The sequence below is a fragment of the Setaria viridis genome, chromosome 2 (assembly GCF_005286985.2).
Source record: "Setaria viridis chromosome 2, Setaria_viridis_v4.0, whole genome shotgun sequence".
In the NCBI taxonomy this organism is placed as follows: Eukaryota; Viridiplantae; Streptophyta; class Magnoliopsida; order Poales; family Poaceae; genus Setaria; species Setaria viridis.
In genome coordinates, this window is record NC_048264.2 from 44,084,160 (window position 1) to 44,103,788 (window position 19,629).

At 47.8% G+C, this 19,629-nt stretch overlaps 2 protein-coding genes across 3 annotated transcripts; both read right to left on the bottom strand.

The window, feature by feature from the left end:
• Positions 1 to 218: 218 nt before the first annotated feature.
• LOC117846155 (serine/threonine-protein kinase RIPK) lies at positions 219 to 4,281 on the bottom strand. Its single transcript, XM_034727269.2, has 4 exons — positions 3,755 to 4,281; positions 2,754 to 2,889; positions 1,642 to 1,778; positions 219 to 1,172 (listed from the first exon to the last, which is right to left on the bottom strand). The coding sequence occupies exons 1-4, from the start codon at positions 4,142 to 4,144 to the stop codon at positions 516 to 518; spliced, it is 1,320 nt and encodes a 439-aa protein (XP_034583160.1). The 5' UTR covers positions 4,145 to 4,281; the 3' UTR covers positions 219 to 515.
• A 7,636-nt stretch (positions 4,282 to 11,917) lies between these two features.
• On the bottom strand, positions 11,918 to 19,052 carry LOC117844931 (exportin-T). Of its 2 annotated transcripts, none has more exons than XM_034725782.2 (15): positions 17,299 to 19,052; positions 17,119 to 17,214; positions 16,930 to 17,019; positions 16,745 to 16,849; positions 16,506 to 16,565; positions 16,242 to 16,304; positions 16,054 to 16,149; positions 14,906 to 15,070; positions 14,143 to 14,316; positions 13,962 to 14,021; positions 13,760 to 13,858; positions 13,325 to 13,471; positions 12,840 to 12,995; positions 12,705 to 12,752; positions 11,918 to 12,333 (listed from the first exon to the last, which is right to left on the bottom strand). In XM_034725782.2, the coding sequence occupies exons 1-13, from the start codon at positions 18,985 to 18,987 to the stop codon at positions 12,906 to 12,908; spliced, it is 2,934 nt and encodes a 977-aa protein (XP_034581673.1). In that variant the 5' UTR covers positions 18,988 to 19,052; the 3' UTR covers positions 11,918 to 12,333; positions 12,705 to 12,752; positions 12,840 to 12,905. The 2 variants fall into 2 exon arrangements, with proteins under 2 accessions (XP_034581673.1, XP_034581672.1); XM_034725781.2 differs by having other exon boundaries at positions 12,705 to 12,757; positions 17,299 to 19,050.
• Between the last annotated feature and the right edge of the window lie 577 nt (positions 19,053 to 19,629).

Consider the following 19,629-nt stretch of genomic DNA (forward strand, 5'->3'; position numbering starts at 1 on the left):
TTGGATATTGAAATGGGGAATTGAACTCAAATCTTTATAATTCGGTTCATTTATCCAAACTAAGCTGTTTCTTCTCTATGTTGATGTAAAAGTATTGTTCCAAGCGATCACATCCACAAGGCATCACATCTTCAGGACAAAGATTCATTTTGTACTCTTTCTTGTTAGTCAACAAATTGCAATATACAGAGCGAAATAGAACGGAGGATGCCAATCACTGCTCAAGAATTGTACCCTCTTGTCACATGCCCATGGCCTGCACACATGTTTTTGTGCAATTCTTTTGCAGCTTCGTCTGAAGACAAGCATACATGTGTAGAGAACAGAAAGCTTCCGGTGTATAAATTGCTCTAGTTTTGAGCCACACTCTGCATCTCACTGTAACAACAGAAAAGAAAATAAAAACCCAATGAAATTTACAGGGATGCATATAATCCTAACCAATATCACCTCGCCATCTCATATGTACACACACGCATGCACTGCACACAAACGGCTCGAGCACGGTCGACGTGTCACGCCTTCTGCTCGGCCGGCAGGTGCCACACCCAGAACTCCTCCTTCTGGCCGGCGCCGCCGCGCTTCCTGGGGCTCGCCTTCGGCGACATGGGCCTGCGCCGGCGGACGTCCTTCCTCGGCGTCCGCTCCTTCTTCTCCTCCGCCGCCGCCGGCGTCTCCGTCGCCGCCACGAACAGCACCACCGGGCCAACTGGTCCCACTGGCCCCAGGGGCACGTCGTCCTTGAGGCTGAGCAGTGGCTCCAGGGCCTCGACGACGGCGGACATGTCCGGCCGGTTCTTGGGGCTGCCGCTGAGGCACCGGTACGCGACGAGGGCCGCGCTCTGGGCCGCCTGCGCCGAGTACTGGCCCTCCATGGCCGGGTCCATGATCCGGGCCAGCTTGAGCGGGTCCTTGAGGCACGGCCGCGCGTAGTCCACCAGGTTCTGCTCCCGGCTGGGCCGCGTCTTGTCCACCGACCGCCGGCCCGTCAGGATCTCCAGCAGCACCACGCCGAAGCTGTACACGTCGCTCTTCGCCGTCAGGTGGCCCGTCATGATGTACTCCGGCGCCGCGTAGCCGTGCGTGCCCATCACGCGCGTCGACACGTGGGTGTCGTCGCCCTCCGGGCCGTCCTTGGCAAGCCCAAAGTCTGACAGCTTCGCCTTGTAGTTCTGCACATATGGATCGAGTTCGTCGTCAGCGATTTGGCATCTCATTGTTGCTGACCTATGTAGGCCTTTTTAGGCCCATCTGAGGCCCTGACCATTATATTAGTCCACAGTGCTATGTTTTCCTTTTTATTTTTGTATTTTCTCTACCAATTGGATAAAATAAAGCGGCATGACATTATAGACTAGGTATTGACACATGCGATTAGTGATCATTTTTTAATATGGAAATTATCAGATAGCTCAGTCATTTTAGAGCTTGACTTGCGGTTTCAAGCTCTAGAGTCTAGAACACTGAATGTCTGAATCAGAGAAATCTCTGAAGTCTGAACCTACTACAGTACTCCATTGAAAAGCTCTTGTGGTGTTTACTGCTAGATACTAGTCCAACAACGTATGACGCACGGCCTGACACCGTGTACGCAAAAGTAGTTCATCAAAGATGACATGTCAAGTTGCACAAACAACTCACCGAATCGAGCAAGATGTTGGAGGCCTTGAAGTCACGGTAGATCACCGGCTTCTCTGCGTCGTGGAGGAACGCCAAACCCTTCGCGGCGCCTACTGCAATGTTTAGTCGGGTTGACCATGGCAGCACGGCAGGAATCTCTGCAGAGATATCACAGAAAATTCAGTAGGATCTTCACAACTTGATCTTTCTTTTTTTTAAAATGAACCAGGTAGAAGAGTTGCCGATTATATTCTCAGATTGGGCAATACAACAAATGAAAAAAAAATAGATCTCAAGCTACAATGAAAGTTTATTGTTCTGCATGCATCATCAGACATTCAGACAGGATGGGCCTATCAGTATTATTGCACAAGGGTTTCAGGAAAAGAATAGTGGTTGCCAGTAGTAGACGAGCTTATCGCCGGGTCTCTAGAATTTTGATTTGTTTTTCTACATAGGTTATCTAGAACTACATGTATATGACAACGTAGGGATGGATCCAGTCAACGCGTTGGGCGATTTCCTTACGACCAAGAACAGATCAATCAGCGTTCGACATTGATCTAGCAACTATACGTGACCTCACTAGCCTTTGACCTCTGAACTCTGTCTCTATGCGGTGTGTTGTGCAAGCTAGCAGCCCAGCACGAATGCTCAGTTCCGCATGCGGCAAATTCAATAATAACAATGCGAATTGCCATGCTTCTTGCATTTGGTCAGATCGAACTCGGAAAGCTTGGAAGGTGGTTGAAGGAAGGGAGGAAACCCAGTCCACCATGAAATGAATATACATCTACTAAAACGATTTGAAATTTTCCGCAATCACCAACTTGAAATAAAGCTTTGTTTTCTTCCCCAATAATTCCCCTGATTTTGTGAGCTGAATGGTTAGGTTAGGTAAGAACCCAATTTTCCTGCTAACCATGCCAAGTCAATACTGACGAGACTTGTCAACCTCGTCTCACATCATCACTGGATTTACTGCAGCCGGCATTGCGGCGGTTCGAATCTATCGTCGTCCAAAATCAGCGATGGCAATTTGGCATTTCAGCGAGGTATTAAGCTCGAGCAACTAGTACTAATCGGTTACTATTAGTGGCATGGTTATAGAGATCGGTGGAGAGTGTACTCACGTTTGAAGAGGTGGTTCTCGAGGCTGCCGTGCTCCATGTACTCGTAGACGAGCAGGCGGTGCTCGTCCTCGCAGCAGTAGCCGACCAGCTTCACCAGGTTTGGGTGCCGGAGCTGCCCCAGGAAGATTACCTCCGCCTGCGCCCAACAACGAAAAACACGTCAGGATCACCGTGCCCGCGTCCATATTTTCGTTTGCCCCATCGAGATTATGCGCGCGCGGCTGCCGCCGGAACCCGGCCGAACCGTCGCGATCGCTCAACCACCCGCACCCCTCGGTGTTGGCTTCCGCCACACATGTCCGCGTCTCATTGCCCGCCGAGATATTTCCAAGCCCCCGCGCGGCCAATCATGTCGTGACATGCGCGATACTATTTCAAACCTATTTTTTTAATAAATTATACTAGTAGAAATTAATATATTGAACTAACCTTGATATCCTAGGAATTGTATTAGATTAGATTGATTATAACATGTTGCTTCCTTGAGATTTATTATGATGTAATTCTTCTTCATCTGGAAGCAAACTACTCCTGCTGGCTATCTTGAATTAAAGATTTGGGTTTTCTATGGGGTTACTCAACGGAATATCGAACTGTACTTTATCTAAAATGTGGTTACTCAAGGCTGCAGTTGCACCAGATGTCATGCCATGAACTGGCTTGATGGTTGCCATAAAGATTGGGCTTAGTGATCCTTGTAAGGGAACTGACCGGCTAGCTTCGGCTCACCACAAGATCACTCTTTTACTACAAGAAAGCTTCAGACGACCGGGAGTCCCTTTTTTTTTATGTAGACAAAATCTTTTGGAGACTACGACTCTTGTAAGGAAGCTATGCTATCGATCTAGAAGGCGGAGTACAAGTACTAGCTAGAATCTCAATTGCGGGTAGCTTGCTAATCATCGCGCGCGGAGTGATAATCAGGACACGTGGCATGATTAGACGGGGCGTACGGGATCGATGAGAGGAGGAAGGACGCAGAAGAGAGAGGGGGCACGTACCAGCCACTCCTTGTGGCCCTGCGCGCCCTCGGGGTCCCAGAGCTTGACGGCGATGGCCTGCGCCTTGAGCCCCTTCTTGACGCCGTCGGCGACGAAGCCCTTGTAGACCGGGCCGAAGCCGCCCTCGCCGAGGAAGTTGCCGGAGACGAAGCCGCGCGTGGCGTCCTTGAGCTCGGCGACGCTGAACACGTGGAGGTTGGACCCCACCAGCGACACCGACAGGTCCTGGTCCGCCGCGCCGCTCAGGTCCGTGAACGACAGCCGCCCGCCGCCCGGCCGCACCTTCCGCTGCTGCCTGCTGCTGTCCCCCTTCGCTCCTCCTCCGCCGCCGAGGCAGCCGCCCAGCAGCGACCTCCACGCCGACGCCTTCTCCTTCCTCGTCGTCCTCATCGACCAACCGCCGGAGAGCGCAGCAACGGTGTCGGAGCGCGCACGTACGTTTCCGCGGCCGCGCGCGAGGCAGCTCAAAAGCGAGAGGAAAAGGCCGCGGCGATCTCAGTTGTTGCGTGAGCCGCGAGGGAGGAGGAGTCTTGAGGCTGAGAGGAGAGGTGGTGGGGTTTGTTTGTGCTGCGACGGGGCGCGCGGTGGATATATAGACACGGGGGGGCGCGGGGCCGTGCGCCAAGCCGCGCCGCGCCACGGGGGGAGGGGGCTCTCTGGTCGGGGCGGCATCATGTTGGTCGGGGGTGGGTTCGAGCGGTGTGAGCTCGGAATGGGTTATACAATTCGTTGCTGTCGTTGTTGCGGAGTTTCAATGCGGGTTTCTTGACAGTTTTGGGGCCTGTTTCCGTGTTTGAGTTTTGGAACGTGTACGGTGTCCTCCCTACCTACTTCGCGGGTCTGACTTGCGTTGCGAGAGATTAGGTAATGCGTTTGATTATTAGCAGTGTCTGGTTAATCATCCGGGATTGTTTTGTCTGGAATTGGAAATTTGGGATGCAAGCAAAGCTCGGTCAAGTTACAGGAATGGAAGAAGAACTGGCGGATCGATCACCGATCCGTTCAAAACTGCAGTAGTTCTGGTGAAGGATGGGACCGTGCTCAAGGCAGGGGAGTTTTTACACCACCAGAGCAGGGCTGCGATCAACCAACCCAACCACCGCCGGTACGTACGAGATGTACAGTATGATCTGTGGCGAGGCTGTACCCACGCGTCCGCCGGGGTGTGGGGGTCTTTCTTTAGGATCATCACCCGTGCGCGCCGTGTCCTGCTCGACGGATCGTGCGGCACCAACACACGGTCCGGGCCACCGTGGCCACACGCCCGAACGAACGCGCACTCCCGCGACAGGTCCGGCAAAAAGACGCCCGGTCGATCAACTTGCGTAAAAAAGCGCATTTGACGAATGCGCGCCGCGCCGCCGGCCGCCGCCGAAAAGGCGGCCACGATGCTCTCTCCCTCTCCTTGCATGTACCATGCTATCCACACAACGCACGGTGCTCTGAATTTCGATGCCCTCCATGCATCGCTCAGTAGTCAGTGCAAAACGAGGGAAACAGGGAGCGCCCTCAGCCTGAGGCCTGACCGCCTGAGCTCGAATCGGCAGTCCTCGGTTTCTCACCGAGCTCCTTTCGGTGATGCGCCGCGACGGAGGCATCGATCAGCTGATCGCGCCCGTCGGAACGGAGAGCGGCTCGAGCACACGCACGCACGCACGCAGGACCGCGGGAGGGAGCATCGGGCATCAGCGCCCGTCGGTCGGTCCGCGTCCGGGGCCCCGCGAGAAATTCCTGGTCGGTTTGGAGCTTTCCTTCCTGGGGATGCTTGCGGATGACGCGGGGCGATGCACCGAGGCGGGCGACAAAGGCCGGTGTCAGCGTCGTCGGCTCGCGATGCCTATCGGCCGGGGTTCCGAGACGTCCATCCGGCTCTCGGCGCGGTGCGTGCCATCGGAGTGGGAACCAAACTTGCTTTTCTTCTAGAGGGAAAGGGACAGAAGCTTCCCCGGCATGGATCGATTGCCTTGCCCTGTGATGGCCACCAGGCTGCTTGCTAGCGGTGCGGTGACGATGCAGGCATACGATACACCGCCATGCCATGTCTGTCGGACGGAGGGAGAGTGACGGCGTGCCGTGTGCCCAGCAGGCAGCAGCAGTAGCGGTGTACTGTACTGTACTGTACTGTACGCGGCTTCTTCGATCAGGGCAAAGATTCGATTGCCAAGGAAACTTCTCGCTCGGGGATGCATGCATGCATGTTTCCTGCAGCTCCGGACTAGTTCGGCCGTGGCGTTTACTTTTAGAAATTAAACCTAGGATAGGACGTACGCGAATAATTTGTGATCGATCGAGGCGCGATGCCCGTACGTGCAAGTAATGGTTGCGCCATCGATCGATACCGATCTTTGCTTGGATGCAGTCGTCAAACGCGATCTAGCTACGCCGACGTTGGCGGGGTTAGGTTTGGGGTTATAAAAACCCTGAAACAACGGCTACAGAGTTTTTTCATGCAGCAGGTTGCGTCTTGCAGGGAAGAAAATTTCGAGAATTTGATAACTCGGACCATGTAAAAGGGTGGGTATTTTTAGGATATCCACAGGCAATGCTGCACGACCAGTCGTCGCTTCACCTGCAACAGCATGGACTTGTTTTTCTCCGGCAGGTGGAGTTGGAGCAAAGTGGGCATACATTCATTCTCTCGGATGCGTGCCTGCGGAGAAATAATCCTTGGCATCCTTTTGACTTCTGCAGTGCGCATCCATCGATCGAGTCGAGCCTGTGTTAGTTCCGACGATTAGGAAACTAACAACCCGGCTCACTCGATCACGCGATCAATCGAGCTTCATCATGAACCCACCTGTTCATTCATCACAGTTGACCGCGCAGTGCCGTAACAAGTTGCGCAGTGAACTCACTCATCGCCGCGGACAAGAAATTCCTCCCTTTGTTTCGTCTCCAAGAAACCCTGATCTTGAACATACTTGTACATTGGATCAATGACGTCAACTTGTGCATGTAGTTCCAACGGCATCAATAGCAATAACAAAAGGTCAGACTGACAATGACACCGATCTGCGGCCACGTCATCGGGAGATAGCAATTCGACAAGGAAGAAGAGTCAGTTTAACTCAAGCCCGACAAATAATCCCTCTCCTGAAACTGTGACCTTGAAACCAACAAGCTCCCGAATTGACACGTTCTAGAAACCCACAAAGAAAATATGATCACATGTAAAGAACGCATGCTAATGACAGTCATCTGCAGGTGAGCGGCGACAGGGTACCGTACCCCATCTCGTGATGGGAGGGATACGGGGTAGGTTCGCCATCTTTTTCCATGAAGAGAGCTCAAGTGTCACGCGACGACCCGTCACCAACTGCGTGTAATACATGGTCGAGGCGACCGGGCTTCTTGTGCACATCTCGCTGCTTGATTAGTTTTAATTTCTTGTGTTAATTTGAAGATGAGCACTTTGGCAGGTACAACCGCAGGGTTATAAGTTATGATTTACACCCTTATAGCATCTGTCATTTTCTGCTAAACATTCTAGATCAATGGCTACTGTTTTCTGAAGAGACACAAGAAAGGACCCTGAAAAAAAAATGTAGCTGCTAGCTAGGGTTCTTGATTTTGTTGAACATACTTGTGATTTAATATGGATTCATTCATGCCCCCCGACGTGAGCACATATTCCTCATCAGATTTCTTTATGCTGGGAAATGGGAGTTGAATAGGTTTAGTGATGATTGTTATTCGATATCCTGGTAGATATGCAGCTCTGTTGGGTTGATACATGAATCTTAATTCGCATACGTGTTACGAATGCCGGCGATTAGTTGGTGTAGGCATCTCTTAGTTGATCTGTAGCATTTCAATCTGTCGGCTACAGGCAAACAAGTCCGCTCAATAGCTAGGCTGATTATACTTTTTTAAATGAGAGATTATCTTTAGCTTGATTTGGTCAACCGGCACATACACTGAACTGGAAAGTGGGGTGCTCACTTCTTCAATAGACGGCTTACTTGACATTTGAATTCTGAACCCAAGAACAAGATGTCTCCTACGCAAATTTTCTCTTGGACTAGTTCTATACCAATTAGTATTTTATCCTGGGGATTGAATCATAATTGATCTTGCTTTTGTCAAAAGCAGAGGCTTTACATTTTTAATATATGCATTTAATCAACCTAACACCATTAGCACCAACATCATCCTTCGGCATGTAGTCATTATTAATTGCCAATGTAAACTTTTCATGTCAACGCATGTTTGCTTTGTGTATTGATATCTTTTCACGACATCGATCGGATCAGCAACAGCATCTGATCCCAACTTCCCAAACACTGCTACATGTCAACAACCTCATGGAGGTCATGGTAGGTGTCGTCGAGTTCAAGCCATAGGCAAGATAATCAGCAACCAAATACTACAAGTTTATTAACACCGATAAGTGGTTGTTGGCACTCCTTTGTGACAAAAGTTCTACGGAGTAATATCCAAGTAACACCTCTTTCCCACTTTTAAAAAGGAAAAAAGAACGACAAACATAGGAAAATAAGGGAAAGAAAAACGCTTTAGCTTGACTCGCAGAACTGAGCCGAGCCGAGTTTTTTTTTTTCAATGAAAAAAACCTAGCTAGATATTTCTGCTCAAGGAGCCGAGTTTTTCGACAAGCTTGTGGTGGACTGAAAAAGTGACAGTTCAGCTTAGCAGTGTTTCTGCTGTCGCTTCTCTATGATGCAGCATGACTTTAGTTTGGATTCTTTGGCTTATCTTGTCTCCCCTCTGTACATGATCCACGGTTTTCAACCCTTTGGCATTTGTTTGTGTGCCATGTCCCATTGCTCGGTTGGAATTTGCAAGGGGGACGGTCCCATGTTTGTATTGGCGTCTCCCTTGGCCAGGGCTCCCTTTCCAGCTGCGTTGTGCGGCAGGAACACGAGCCGCGTTGACACGAGAGGTTGATGGAAAAAAGAATATGGCCCGGCATAGATGAGTTGAGCTTGACATGACTCAAGCCACACCATGAAAGGTGGGCGATTTCTTTTGTATAGTTGCAAAACATGGACCCCTTCTGTTTAGAATAGAGCAGTGGCCAGATAATTCATACGGATTTCCAGTTTGAAATACGCTGGGAGTCGTTGCATTAATCCGTGATACGCACGAGGAATAGGTATATCCTTACTCCTGAGCTCAAGTTCTTGGGTCAAAAGAACAAGACGGAGCAAAGGATATCGTCATGAGTCCTGACCAACCTCATGCCGTACCACGCAGCAATATACATGCTGGCATGCTGCGAAATAGTCGTTGCTCTCCTGCATTGTTTTGCTTGCTGCAGTAAGCCCCATATGTCGATAAACACGTCGTTAGCAAATTATGGATTGAGCAATTTTACAATGACATGATGGCTAGGTTCTTGCAGTACCTAGAATTTTTTTTGCCAATGCAAACACTCTAGGTGGCGTTTGGGAAGTGGGAAATAGGGGATGGGAATGCCTAGGAAGTGGGATAGGGAAATAAACGGGGAATGGGATAGGGAAACGTGGATACCTTTTCCCAGTGATCTAATCCGTACGGGAGGGGTGGGTTACCATCGGGAAATCGCGCTGGCCGCCGGAGGTGCTGCTCCCCTCGTATCTGCCGGAGCCGCCGCTCGCCACACGCACGTTGCCGCCGGAGCTACCGCTCGCGTCGCTCCCGCGGGCTGCCGGCTACCGGAGCCTCTACTGGCGTCGTGCCTGCTGGCCTCGCGGAGCTGCTGCTCCCCCACGCACGCGCGGGCCGCCGGACAGGCCGCTCGCGTCTCCGCGCGGGCACGGGGAGGCGAAGCTCGCCTCGATGCGTGGGCTACCGCCTGCCGTCCGCGCCGGTCACCTCTCCGCACGGACAGCCAGACAGGGGAGCCGCTGATTGCCTTCGTCGCACGGGCAGGAGGCATAGGAAGAAAAATGTGAGATGGAGCGGTGGAGCAACATTAGCTATTTTATTTTACATTTCCGGTGGGTCCCACGGCATATCCCTACCCCAAATCAAGAAGAATCCAAACACGGGTATGGGAATAGATCCATATATCCCTATCCCATTCCCTTCCCCTTCTTATCCCATGCAATTTTCCTTTCCCTATCCCAACTCTATCCAAACGTCATCTAGCTCTTAGGATAAACACCCTAGCTTCAAAAGCTAAGCTCTAGGAGCAACCGAGCAAATTCTTCAGAAGCTAAGCTCTAGAACAAGGGTAGTGAAGACTCACGGAATTGTCTTTTAGCCTTTTGCTACTCTAAAATTTTAATAATATTGCGTGTAAACTAATTTTTTAAGAAATAAACCTTTTCGCACGCCAACGAGCTTGGGTTAACTTCTCATTTCTCAACTTGTTCAAGCCAAACTGATTGGCATGACTCAAGAACCAGAGTCGCACTCAAATTCGTCATACCAAATAGCTTTGGTCTGACCGGCCTTATGCAAGTATATTAGCATGACATGTTCACGCCAAGCACTTTGACATGACAAAAGACTACTTCTTAAGAAATACTTTCCCATGCGCTATTATAATTTTTTTAAGAAGGCTACAGTAGGCAAGAATCCAGCCTGAACATTATATTGATATGCGAAGTTATTGCATAAAGATTTGTGAGTTTAGAGTAAAAAAGAGTGGAAGAGTACTAGGCTGTATTACAAAAGCAGAGCTCCACATCTTAAGGTAGGTACCGTCGGGCAAGCGCTAGGCCCAGTGAACCCAGAGGTTGATATCAGCAACAATGGCACAGTTATTTGGAGATTTCTAGATGTTCCAGGTAATGGCGGTGATGATGGTTGAACGAACTCTCAGTGAGACCTCGTCTTGCTGTTGTGGCAGTAGCCAAAGATCGTGGAAGGAGGAGAGGTGCGGCGCGCTGTCCCAACCAATTCTAGTTCTAGAATAAAAAAATGCCCATTGGTGTTCTTTACATGCCCCATAGGCTAATAGGATGGACTGAAATGGGATCATAACTTTTCAAGTGTCGTAACAGAGTAGCAACATGGGTCATGAAATCCTCCACTAGGTATGACACTTGCAGGTAACCCTGTTCATGGTCCGGTTTGAAACCGCAAGGCCAACCCGAATAAAACCAACTGCAAAGTCATAGTAGGTCTGGTCTGGTTTGGTTTGGTTGGAAACTTTCTAACCTGTTGACCATAGCGCATCATCACCTTCGTTTTCCGATCCACGCCTCCATTGCTCGTCCATGCTTCCACCTCGGCTTAATGGAGGACATGGTGGTGCTTCTCCAAACCGGCCGCCACCTCCTCCTTGGCGGCGTTGCACAAGGACAGTCCCTTCCTTTTTTTAATATATACTTCTTCCTGTTCCCTTCCCTGCAATGCCGATCTATTAGTCTGAACTCTAAAGAAGATGCAGAGATGTTGCAATCCTCGATCCGTGCCACTTGACTTTGATGATGGAGGACAAGTAAAGGTTGTGTATTGCATTGCAATCTTATAATCGGGCTGCCGAAGCTAGAGCCGGAGCTTCCTGTCCTCCATGCTTGTATAGATTAGAATGCCACCTCCGCTAGGGCACTAGTATGTAGACCGTGATGTCGTCGCCGCTGCCCTCGCCTTCTCCCGCGACATGTTCCCGCGACGAGGCCTCGCCATCCTCCGCCTTCCGAGTTAGTGGCACGGTGGGTACTCCCATGCGTTCTTAACCAAGTCGAAAGACGTCATGGACAGGTCGGGGTTCTTAGCCGAGTCAAAAGACGCCATGGACAGGTCGGGGAGCTCGCCCAGAATGAGGACCACGCAGTACGGGAAGCCGTACATGGCGATAGCCTACATCGCACCTACCATGCTACAAGTAGGAAACCGATGCTCCGTCGGGCGACGGAGATCCGTCGGGCGACGCACCATCTCCGGCCCCGGCGCCACTCCGGGCACACCCAACCGACGCTTCATCCCTGCTGACACTGCCACAGGGCGTGTGCAGAGATATGTAGAGTCGAGTCCCGCAGCGGCGGTGCCCATGAGCGATCATTGTGCATAGCTAGTAAATCGGGAAAACCGTTAAACCCGCCAGTTTCAAAACCGCGCAACTGACTCCCTCGCAGCTTGGTCCTGGTTTTAACCAAAACCCGGTAAAACCGGACCACGTACAGGGCTACTTGCAGGCACGATAGGGAAACAGGAGAACGCATAGCATCACCAATGACCATGATCTGTTGCCACTGCAGCATCACATCAGAATAAAAAAGGCGATAGAATGATTTACGAAAGCGAATGGCACCACGACCAAAGAATATGTACAGTACAGCACCCCAGACGGCTAATGCTGGGGGTGCAAACCATTCGCAAAATTTGGTATAACACAACACAACAGGCGGTGCGACAATTCTGTCAGGAAAAACACAGCCTACACAGCACTCTTTTTCCCCTATCCTCCAACTACTACTAATTCACTGGAAGTACCTTGCAAAACTTCAGGCCCAGATAGAAGAATAACTATGATTTGGGGAGAAGGATCAAACTAAAGAAATGGAACTCTTTTTCTTCCTCAGCAGAACTATTGGGGGACAAACTCCCCCGCGTCTCAATAGAACACGATGAATAAGGAACTCCGCCACGGTAGCCAGACTAGGTAAAGATATCGCCGCAGTATACACCTGCAAAGCATAAAAGGTAAATTCAGATAAGTTACATGCACCCAACATAAACTAAAGAGGAGTCAAAGTGCATAGTAATTTTTTTTCAGTGGAGGTATAAAAGCAGGAAATGCATTTAACCAATTGTCGTCCAGCCAGCTAAAATAAGCATTAGGATCACGAATCCACAAATGTGGCACATATTGCTAGTATGCTACTGGAAACAAATGCAAGGAGCTTACAAATCACTCCGTACAAAAATCAAACTATTAAACGGAATGTTCAAGAGAACAGGAAAAGTACCCAACAAGATGTGCACATACAACATAATGTGGGAAACAGGATAAAAAAACAGATAGATAGCTTGAATCGAACTAGAGGCAAGAGATTACCTTCCAATCTCAGAAATGGTAGCTCTATATACATTGATGATGACACAACTACTCTGCATATCATAAAGAATTTAGCAAAAGAAAGAAAGGAAAAAATGCAAAAAGCCTAAAGAACAGAATGGCAATAATAACTACCTATACTGGAATAACACAGCTGAGGAGTCTTCTGCTGGCAAACATATTGAAAATGCTTGAATGATGCTATCTGAATACAAGACTCCCATTCCCTTGAGGTCTTAATTTCTCGATAAGCGATTGATAAAATGACCTGAATGCCTTGATATCATTTCCCTGCAGAAACAGGAGCAGCGTTCATTACAACAAGAAACAGTCTATTCAAACAATCCAAAAGAAATGGTGTATTCAAATGCTAGAGATGAGATCATGAATCTGGGACAAACAGTAGATAGCTACTTATTCACCCAATGAAAGTTGAATGCTCAATGTGCAAGGCACCATTTGCTTTGAAATGCTAAGCTGACAAGTGTCCAACTACACAACTGAGTTCACTAATTTAAGAAAAAAATTATTCAACTTATAAAATCTCCCTATGGTGATGTCGAGCATCATATCAATGACAAATCTCAAAACAAGAGATGTTCAAGAGAAGAGTAACAAACCTGTAACTTCTCGCGATACTGTTTAGCTAGGTCCGGTGGGCAGCAAACTTTTGTAAGACCTGTTTCTATAAATTTCTGAATGAAGACGTCCCCAAACCTTTCATACATAATCTTTTGGGCCACCGCAATTTCACCAAAGAGAACAAGCTAAACAAAGAAACAAGTCAAATGAATAAAGCTGTTGAAGAAAAGATTCAATCCATGCACCAAAAAAATCACTAGCAATGCTGTAAATTGACAACACAGGGTATTCTTAATAAAAAAATATGTTAACACCAAGTATGTGCCTACTTGACTCCAAACATAAATATGGAAGGCCCAGGCCCACTATCCTGACATGCTTAATTAGGACAGAATAACTTATTTATCTACAGTTTACTTTCAACATAGCAAATATAAGGGTTGCCACATCAAAGAGTTGCAAACATGTCTTACCGAATTTGCATCGCCTAAATCAAATGATTTATCAAGTACACTGTACAAACAGCAATCAGTAGCAAACTTCTCAATCATAAATTCTCGGAAGCCAGTAACCTGAGGAAAAGAGGGTAATAAAGCAAGAACTATGTGATCAATCCAACTGAATGTCAAGTACTGATTACTTAATACCTCAAAATTCATGACAAAACAAGATTACCTTATCTTCAGAGTTAGTGCACCAGTCCTTTACAAGATTCACAAAAATTTGTACACATCCCTAAGAAAACCATGGCCATAGTGTGAGTAAATGGTGTCCACAGCTTAACTTAAAGTGAAGGCTAAGAATACAGATAGATTGAAACGGAGGATATGTAATCCAGATAAATCATAGTCCTCACCTTGCGGAGTAGTATATCTTTATGTTTACATGAAGTAAATAAAAGCAAGTGCATTATAGTATCCAGATACTGCATACAGCTAGGAGTAAGGAGGATTGTAGAAAGATCATGTGTTGCCATAGCATGCAAGAAAGTGTATAACGTCCTCTGCAGCTCTTGCAGCTCTCGCATTTCCTGTAGTGGTGAGACGATAATGCGTTACACAAGGAAACATATTCTGTAACTGTATATAAGCTAATCATCAATGCTAACCAAATTAAGTAAATTAGATAAGAATTTAGATGGGGCAATGACCTATCACACGAGCCATACAGCGTAGAGTATGGTATCATGTCATCTTGGTTCATTTTGTGAGTACAGATAAAATCGTGCAAGAACTATTTGCTTTCTTAAACTGGATTAGGCACGTGTTACAGGCTTACAGCTAGATTTGCACTGTCATAAGTAGGATAACAGGAAAAAAAATAGCAAATGATGCAGTATATCGACTACATCCCCAAGGCTAGTACATTCCAAAGGCACTAGCATTCTTGCAATATGAGCAGATACATCAAAAAGTTATTACAAGAACATGTAACTAGAAAATAACTTGTTTACAGATGCAATCAACATTACTCCATGCCAAATTACTATTCGTTTTGGCTTTTCTAAGTACAAAGCTTTTGAAAAGCCACAGACATATACATACTATGTCTAGATACATAGCAAAAGTGATATATGTAGAAAAGCCAAAACGAAAAGTAATTTGGGCCGGAGGGAGTACCTCAGTATTGCTTGCAGGACCAGCTGAAAATGCATCTTGTGATAGTATCACAGACAAATGACTTGCAATAGTGGGAAAGACTTCTTCTAGTACGGCACTAGCTGAAGATTTGAATTTGCAGATTATTTGGTTTACCAATACAAGAAATTCCACCATATCTTTAGCCTGTATGAAAATAACAATGATATGAACACTGAATATGATGCAAGATAGAATTACTGTAAGATGATAAAAAAAGAGAGTCAGGACAAACTTGAAGTATTCAAAGGTTAAGAGGTTAGGATCAATGGATTATACATTTTTAGTTATATTAACTGACTCTAGGAGTATACTTTGGTGACATGAAAAGAATGCCCTGCCCTGGTGATCACACCCTTTGCTTAACTGCCCTAGGACTCAAGTTGTCCAGGAATGGTGCTTTTATTGTAGCTCAACCTGTGTTCCACATCGATAAAGCACTAAAAGTGGTGTTTCCAACTACAAAAGGCAAATGAAGTGAGTGCTGGAACAAAGAAGTCTGCCAGGCAGTGAGTGGTGGAACCTATGAGAAAATGATAGATACATGGCAGAGTCACACGGACTGGGAAGACAGTGGATACACAACATGGGGGCGAAGCCATAGAGGTGTAGAGGATTTGTTCCAATGTTTTTTAGTCATTTTAATAGGACTAAAAACCATAAGTAACATGCAGCTCAATGACTATGCCCCCAACCCCACCTCAAAAGAAAAAAATGACTAATGTACCCTCTAGTTACTTAACTGCTTCAGGGTAAAAGTATGAGAATGTTTTTAGGAGCACAATGAAGGCCAACTCAGAAAGGAAAGTTTGCACTGTTAATCAGATAACGCCTAAAATAGTAATATGTAGCTTACAAGTAGAAGGAGGTATTAAGGAATTGTTAACACATATCTATGGCCTAATGATGCCTGTGGTTTCCGTTGTTATTTGGCTAGATAAGACACCTTGTAATAAACAATTTTTTTTCAATTTAAAGGCTGTAAACATACTTTTAGAGCTACAACTACTATTTGTACAGCACAACTCTGTCCAATTGCTTTCCCTTGAAGAAATTTTGTTCTAGGAAACGAATCTTGCAAAGCAGAAAACCAAGAAACAGAGGCTTCTATTAAAATAAAACTGAAATACCTCATTATCGAGAAGCAATTGTCTCAGTGCGATTGGGATATATGGAAGCACTGGGATACCTAATATCTCAATCATCCTATGCAGAAAGGATATGACCTGCATTTCAGCATTGCATAAATTAGGAACTGGTTAATCATGTCATCAAAGAAGGAAAAATTAAGATACATATGAAACAGGTCCATATTTACCTTAGATCGCAGAGGTTTCACATTAGGAAATGAGACGAGGACTTGCAAAACAACATCAAGGGTCTGGCAAGAAGAAGATAAAAAAAAATTATATCAGAAGAAAAGGCAAAGTGAAGACCGCAGATGTGGTGTTTACTGATGCAGGGAGTAATTGAGGGCTAACAACTGTTTCCTTGTCTGGCTAATTGCATATACCATACAATATATGATGACAAGCCAAAACCATACAATACTAGTCAATATAAGCAAGTTCACAGTACTTACTTTCTTGAACATGACTCCAATAGCTGGCCTATTTGCCATCACAAGGCGCTCATTAAAGCCCTACAAAAGGGGCAACGTCCAGATCCAGTAAGTGTGAGGTGCAAATGAACTTCCATGCACAAAAGAATTATTAAATGAGAATAATCAAAACTTCAAAGATTCGAGTACCAGCATAATGTACCAGAGGTGGCTTATAATGTCAAACTGCATTTTAGAGAATGGCTCATTGGATCGATTACCTTGCTGACCATATTCAATGCAACAATAATCTGTTGAAGACTAATGGCTCTCGGTGATGATTCTTCAAGTCCTTGCACTTTGGCATCCATGACAAGGGACTCAATCTAGGAAAAAAAATGCAAGCATCAGTAAGTTTCTCATGTCTTAAAGAACCGAATGCCACAGTAAAAGAAAAATTAATCACCTGATGGCACAGAGGATTTAGCAGAGCAGTCAAGCACTGAGCCTGCTTCTCTGGTGAGACCTCCTCAATGCCGATCAATAATCCAACAGCCTAGAATTAGACCATGTGTCAGTCCAAGTTAGATTCCATGGCACAAGACATAAATGAGGCACAAGTAAGTTGGGTTCCAGAGATAAATGAACAATGCACCTCAAAAATTTGGCTGCCATCCTCCGAGCTGGGAAACTTAACATCTTTGTTTGCCCAATCCATAGAAGTGAATTGGCTTAGTACATCTTGCAGGTTCTGTTAACTCACAGACACATAGTTTCAGCTACAGAATAACATAAAAGTCAAAGTGTTTATACACCAACAGAGAGAAGGAAAGACCTGCAAAATGGTATCCAGGTAAGGCACTAGCTTTGCCTTCAATAACTTGACTGCCCTCATGAATAAGTATCCTGCACGCCGACTCACGAGGGCATTCTGATGGTGTATGCCACGGTTATCCAAGAAGACACTAAGCAGGTGTGGCACATACTGCACATGCTCCTGCATAAACTTCATGTAGCGGGTAACTGTCTCCAGATACACCAATGCAACTAGGCGGTGTGTGTGACATGAGAATCTCGCAGCAAGGAGCATGGGCACAAGCTCACCCAGCAGACCTGCCCCAGTCCGGATCTCTTCCTCACCCACTGCTTCTCCAAGCCGGTAGAACAGGGTAAGAGTGACCTCAACATCCTCCACACTAACTTCTGCCGACGAGAGAGCTGTCACAAGCAACCCTCTTATGAACAGCTGAGCAGCAGCTGGCGCTACACGACAAATGCTCCGGAACAATGCAATCAAATCCTTCCGTTGTTCTGCCATGAGGTCCTCCTCCTCCTTCCCTATTTTGTCGAGCACATCAAGATGCCCCCTATATACTGGATCATATGACATCTGCACCCGCACCACCTCCAAGATTCGTCCCAAGTGCCCCAACTGCTTCTCAGATGGTGCCTTCATCATGCTCACATAGCCAGATAAAAACTCAAGCACAGAACCAGAATCCACTTCATCATCGGAGCTCTCTGCGGCTGCAAATACAGCCGGCAGCACCCCTTCCAGCATCTCCAAAGCAGCAGCTCCATCAGCATCACTAGGGCCAAGCTTCCGATAACATTCGAGAGCCTCCACAGCGTATGTTGTTACCAAGGGTGCCATCTTTAACCCGCTGTCTGGGCTACCGAGCCCCTGCTGTGCAACCAGGAGCGACCTCAGCAATCCGACCTTCGCCCTGGCGTCCATCCTCTTCGCTGCCACAGCAGCGAGGCACCCCACGGCTGCAGCAGCAAGCGGAGCCACACTTCCAGGTGACATCGCAATGTCAAAGAGCAGAGGAACAAACACATCGTTGGCCACCAGTCCAACATCGATCCACGAGATGCACCTGCGCGCCGCGTCGAGGGCTACAGCAGCGGCCGCGGGGTCGGCTGTACGGAGTGTGGCGGCGGCTGCGTGCCAGTGGCGGGCGATCTGGGGCACACACTGCGCGCGCATGGAATCCTTCACCCGCATGGCGTCGCTGGCCTCGTCGGCACTTCGGGGGTAATCTTGGGAGAGCAGGTCGTCGTCGAGTGAGATGAGGACCCGCGCGAACATGTCCGTCTGGCCCGGCTGCGGCGGCGCGGGTGGGAGGAGGTCAAGGAAGTAGGAGGGGTAGACATGGGGGTAATCTAGGCGGATGAGGAGCGCAACAAGCTGGGCGAGCTTGTTGCGGAGAAACGGCGGCGACGCGGCGTGTGAGGAAACCGCTAGCGAGAGGAGCGAGGAGCGGAGCAGCGCGAGGTCGTCGGGGAGCACGAGGCGGCGGCGGAGGAGCGCGTCGTGGAGGGATTGGAGGCACCAGAAGTGGACCTGCGCGTGCGGGGAGGAGGCGAGGCCGGAGAGGCAGAGGCGGAGGAGCGACGACGGCGGGGACTCGTCGCGGGCGCGGGCGCAGAAGGCGAGAGCCTCCGCGCGGACGGACGGGGACGCCGCGGCGGCGGCGGGGGAGTCGGAGGCCAGCAGGATGGCCTGCTCGAGGTCGTCCATGGCGGTGCGGAGGAATCTGGGGAGGCGGAGGTGGAGGGGGGGCGGAGACGGGGAAAGAGAGGAGGAGGGAGACGGAGGTGGGGTTAATATAGGAGAGGGTTTGCTCCGCCGTGCTCCTCTTTGTTTGCTTGGATGGGTGGTTTTGCTGCTTGTTTTGGTTTCGGCTTATGGGTTTATGGGCTGATTTGGGTTTAGGTTTTTTCGCTTCTGGTTTTTAAGGTTTTGTGACAAAAGATATCAGTAAAAAATGGTAATTTTGATAAGAGACATCTTATTTTCTTATTTAATAATAGTGATACCCTTCTTTTGTAAGATTATGAGAAGAAGAATATGCGGCTCTTGTTGATGGAAGCAAGCGCTTTGCGTCATAAAAGGCATACTTCGTGGACGTGCATGGGATGATTATTATTTGGCGCGAAAATCTCAGCACAAGTATAACGTGCGTATTGTGGGTCGACTTGTGTTTATGTAAGGTTTTTAATTATGATGTTGTCGGAACTATCCTGAATTGGTCAAGTCAACAACGTTCTGAAATTGGTGTTTTTTTTTGCAAAGTTCATTTAATTTAGAGGAATCAAAATCGATGAGATAGGTATATATTTGATAAGAAGGATCATGTTTCCATACCGAAGGTACCATCTT

Coding starts and splice junctions, on each gene's coding strand:
- LOC117846155 (XM_034727269.2), bottom strand. CDS start 4,144: ATGAGGACGACGAGGAAGGAGAAGGCGTCGGCGTGGAGGTCGCTGCTG. Junction 2,890..3,754: donor AGGGCCACAAGGAGTGGCTG/GTACGTGCCCCC, acceptor TGTTGGGCGCAG/GCGGAGGTAATCTTCCTGGG. Junction 1,779..2,753: donor CGAGAACCACCTCTTCAAAC/GTGAGTACACTC, acceptor ATATCTCTGCAG/AGATTCCTGCCGTGCTGCCA.
- LOC117844931 (XM_034725782.2), bottom strand. CDS start 18,987: ATGGACGACCTCGAGCAGGCCATCCTGCTGGCCTCCGACTCCCCCGCC. Junction 17,215..17,298: donor ACCTGGATACCATTTTGCAG/GTCTTTCCTTCT, acceptor GTGAGTTAACAG/AACCTGCAAGATGTACTAAG. Junction 16,305..16,505: donor TTGGAGTCATGTTCAAGAAA/GTAAGTACTGTG, acceptor TCTTCTTGCCAG/ACCCTTGATGTTGTTTTGCA.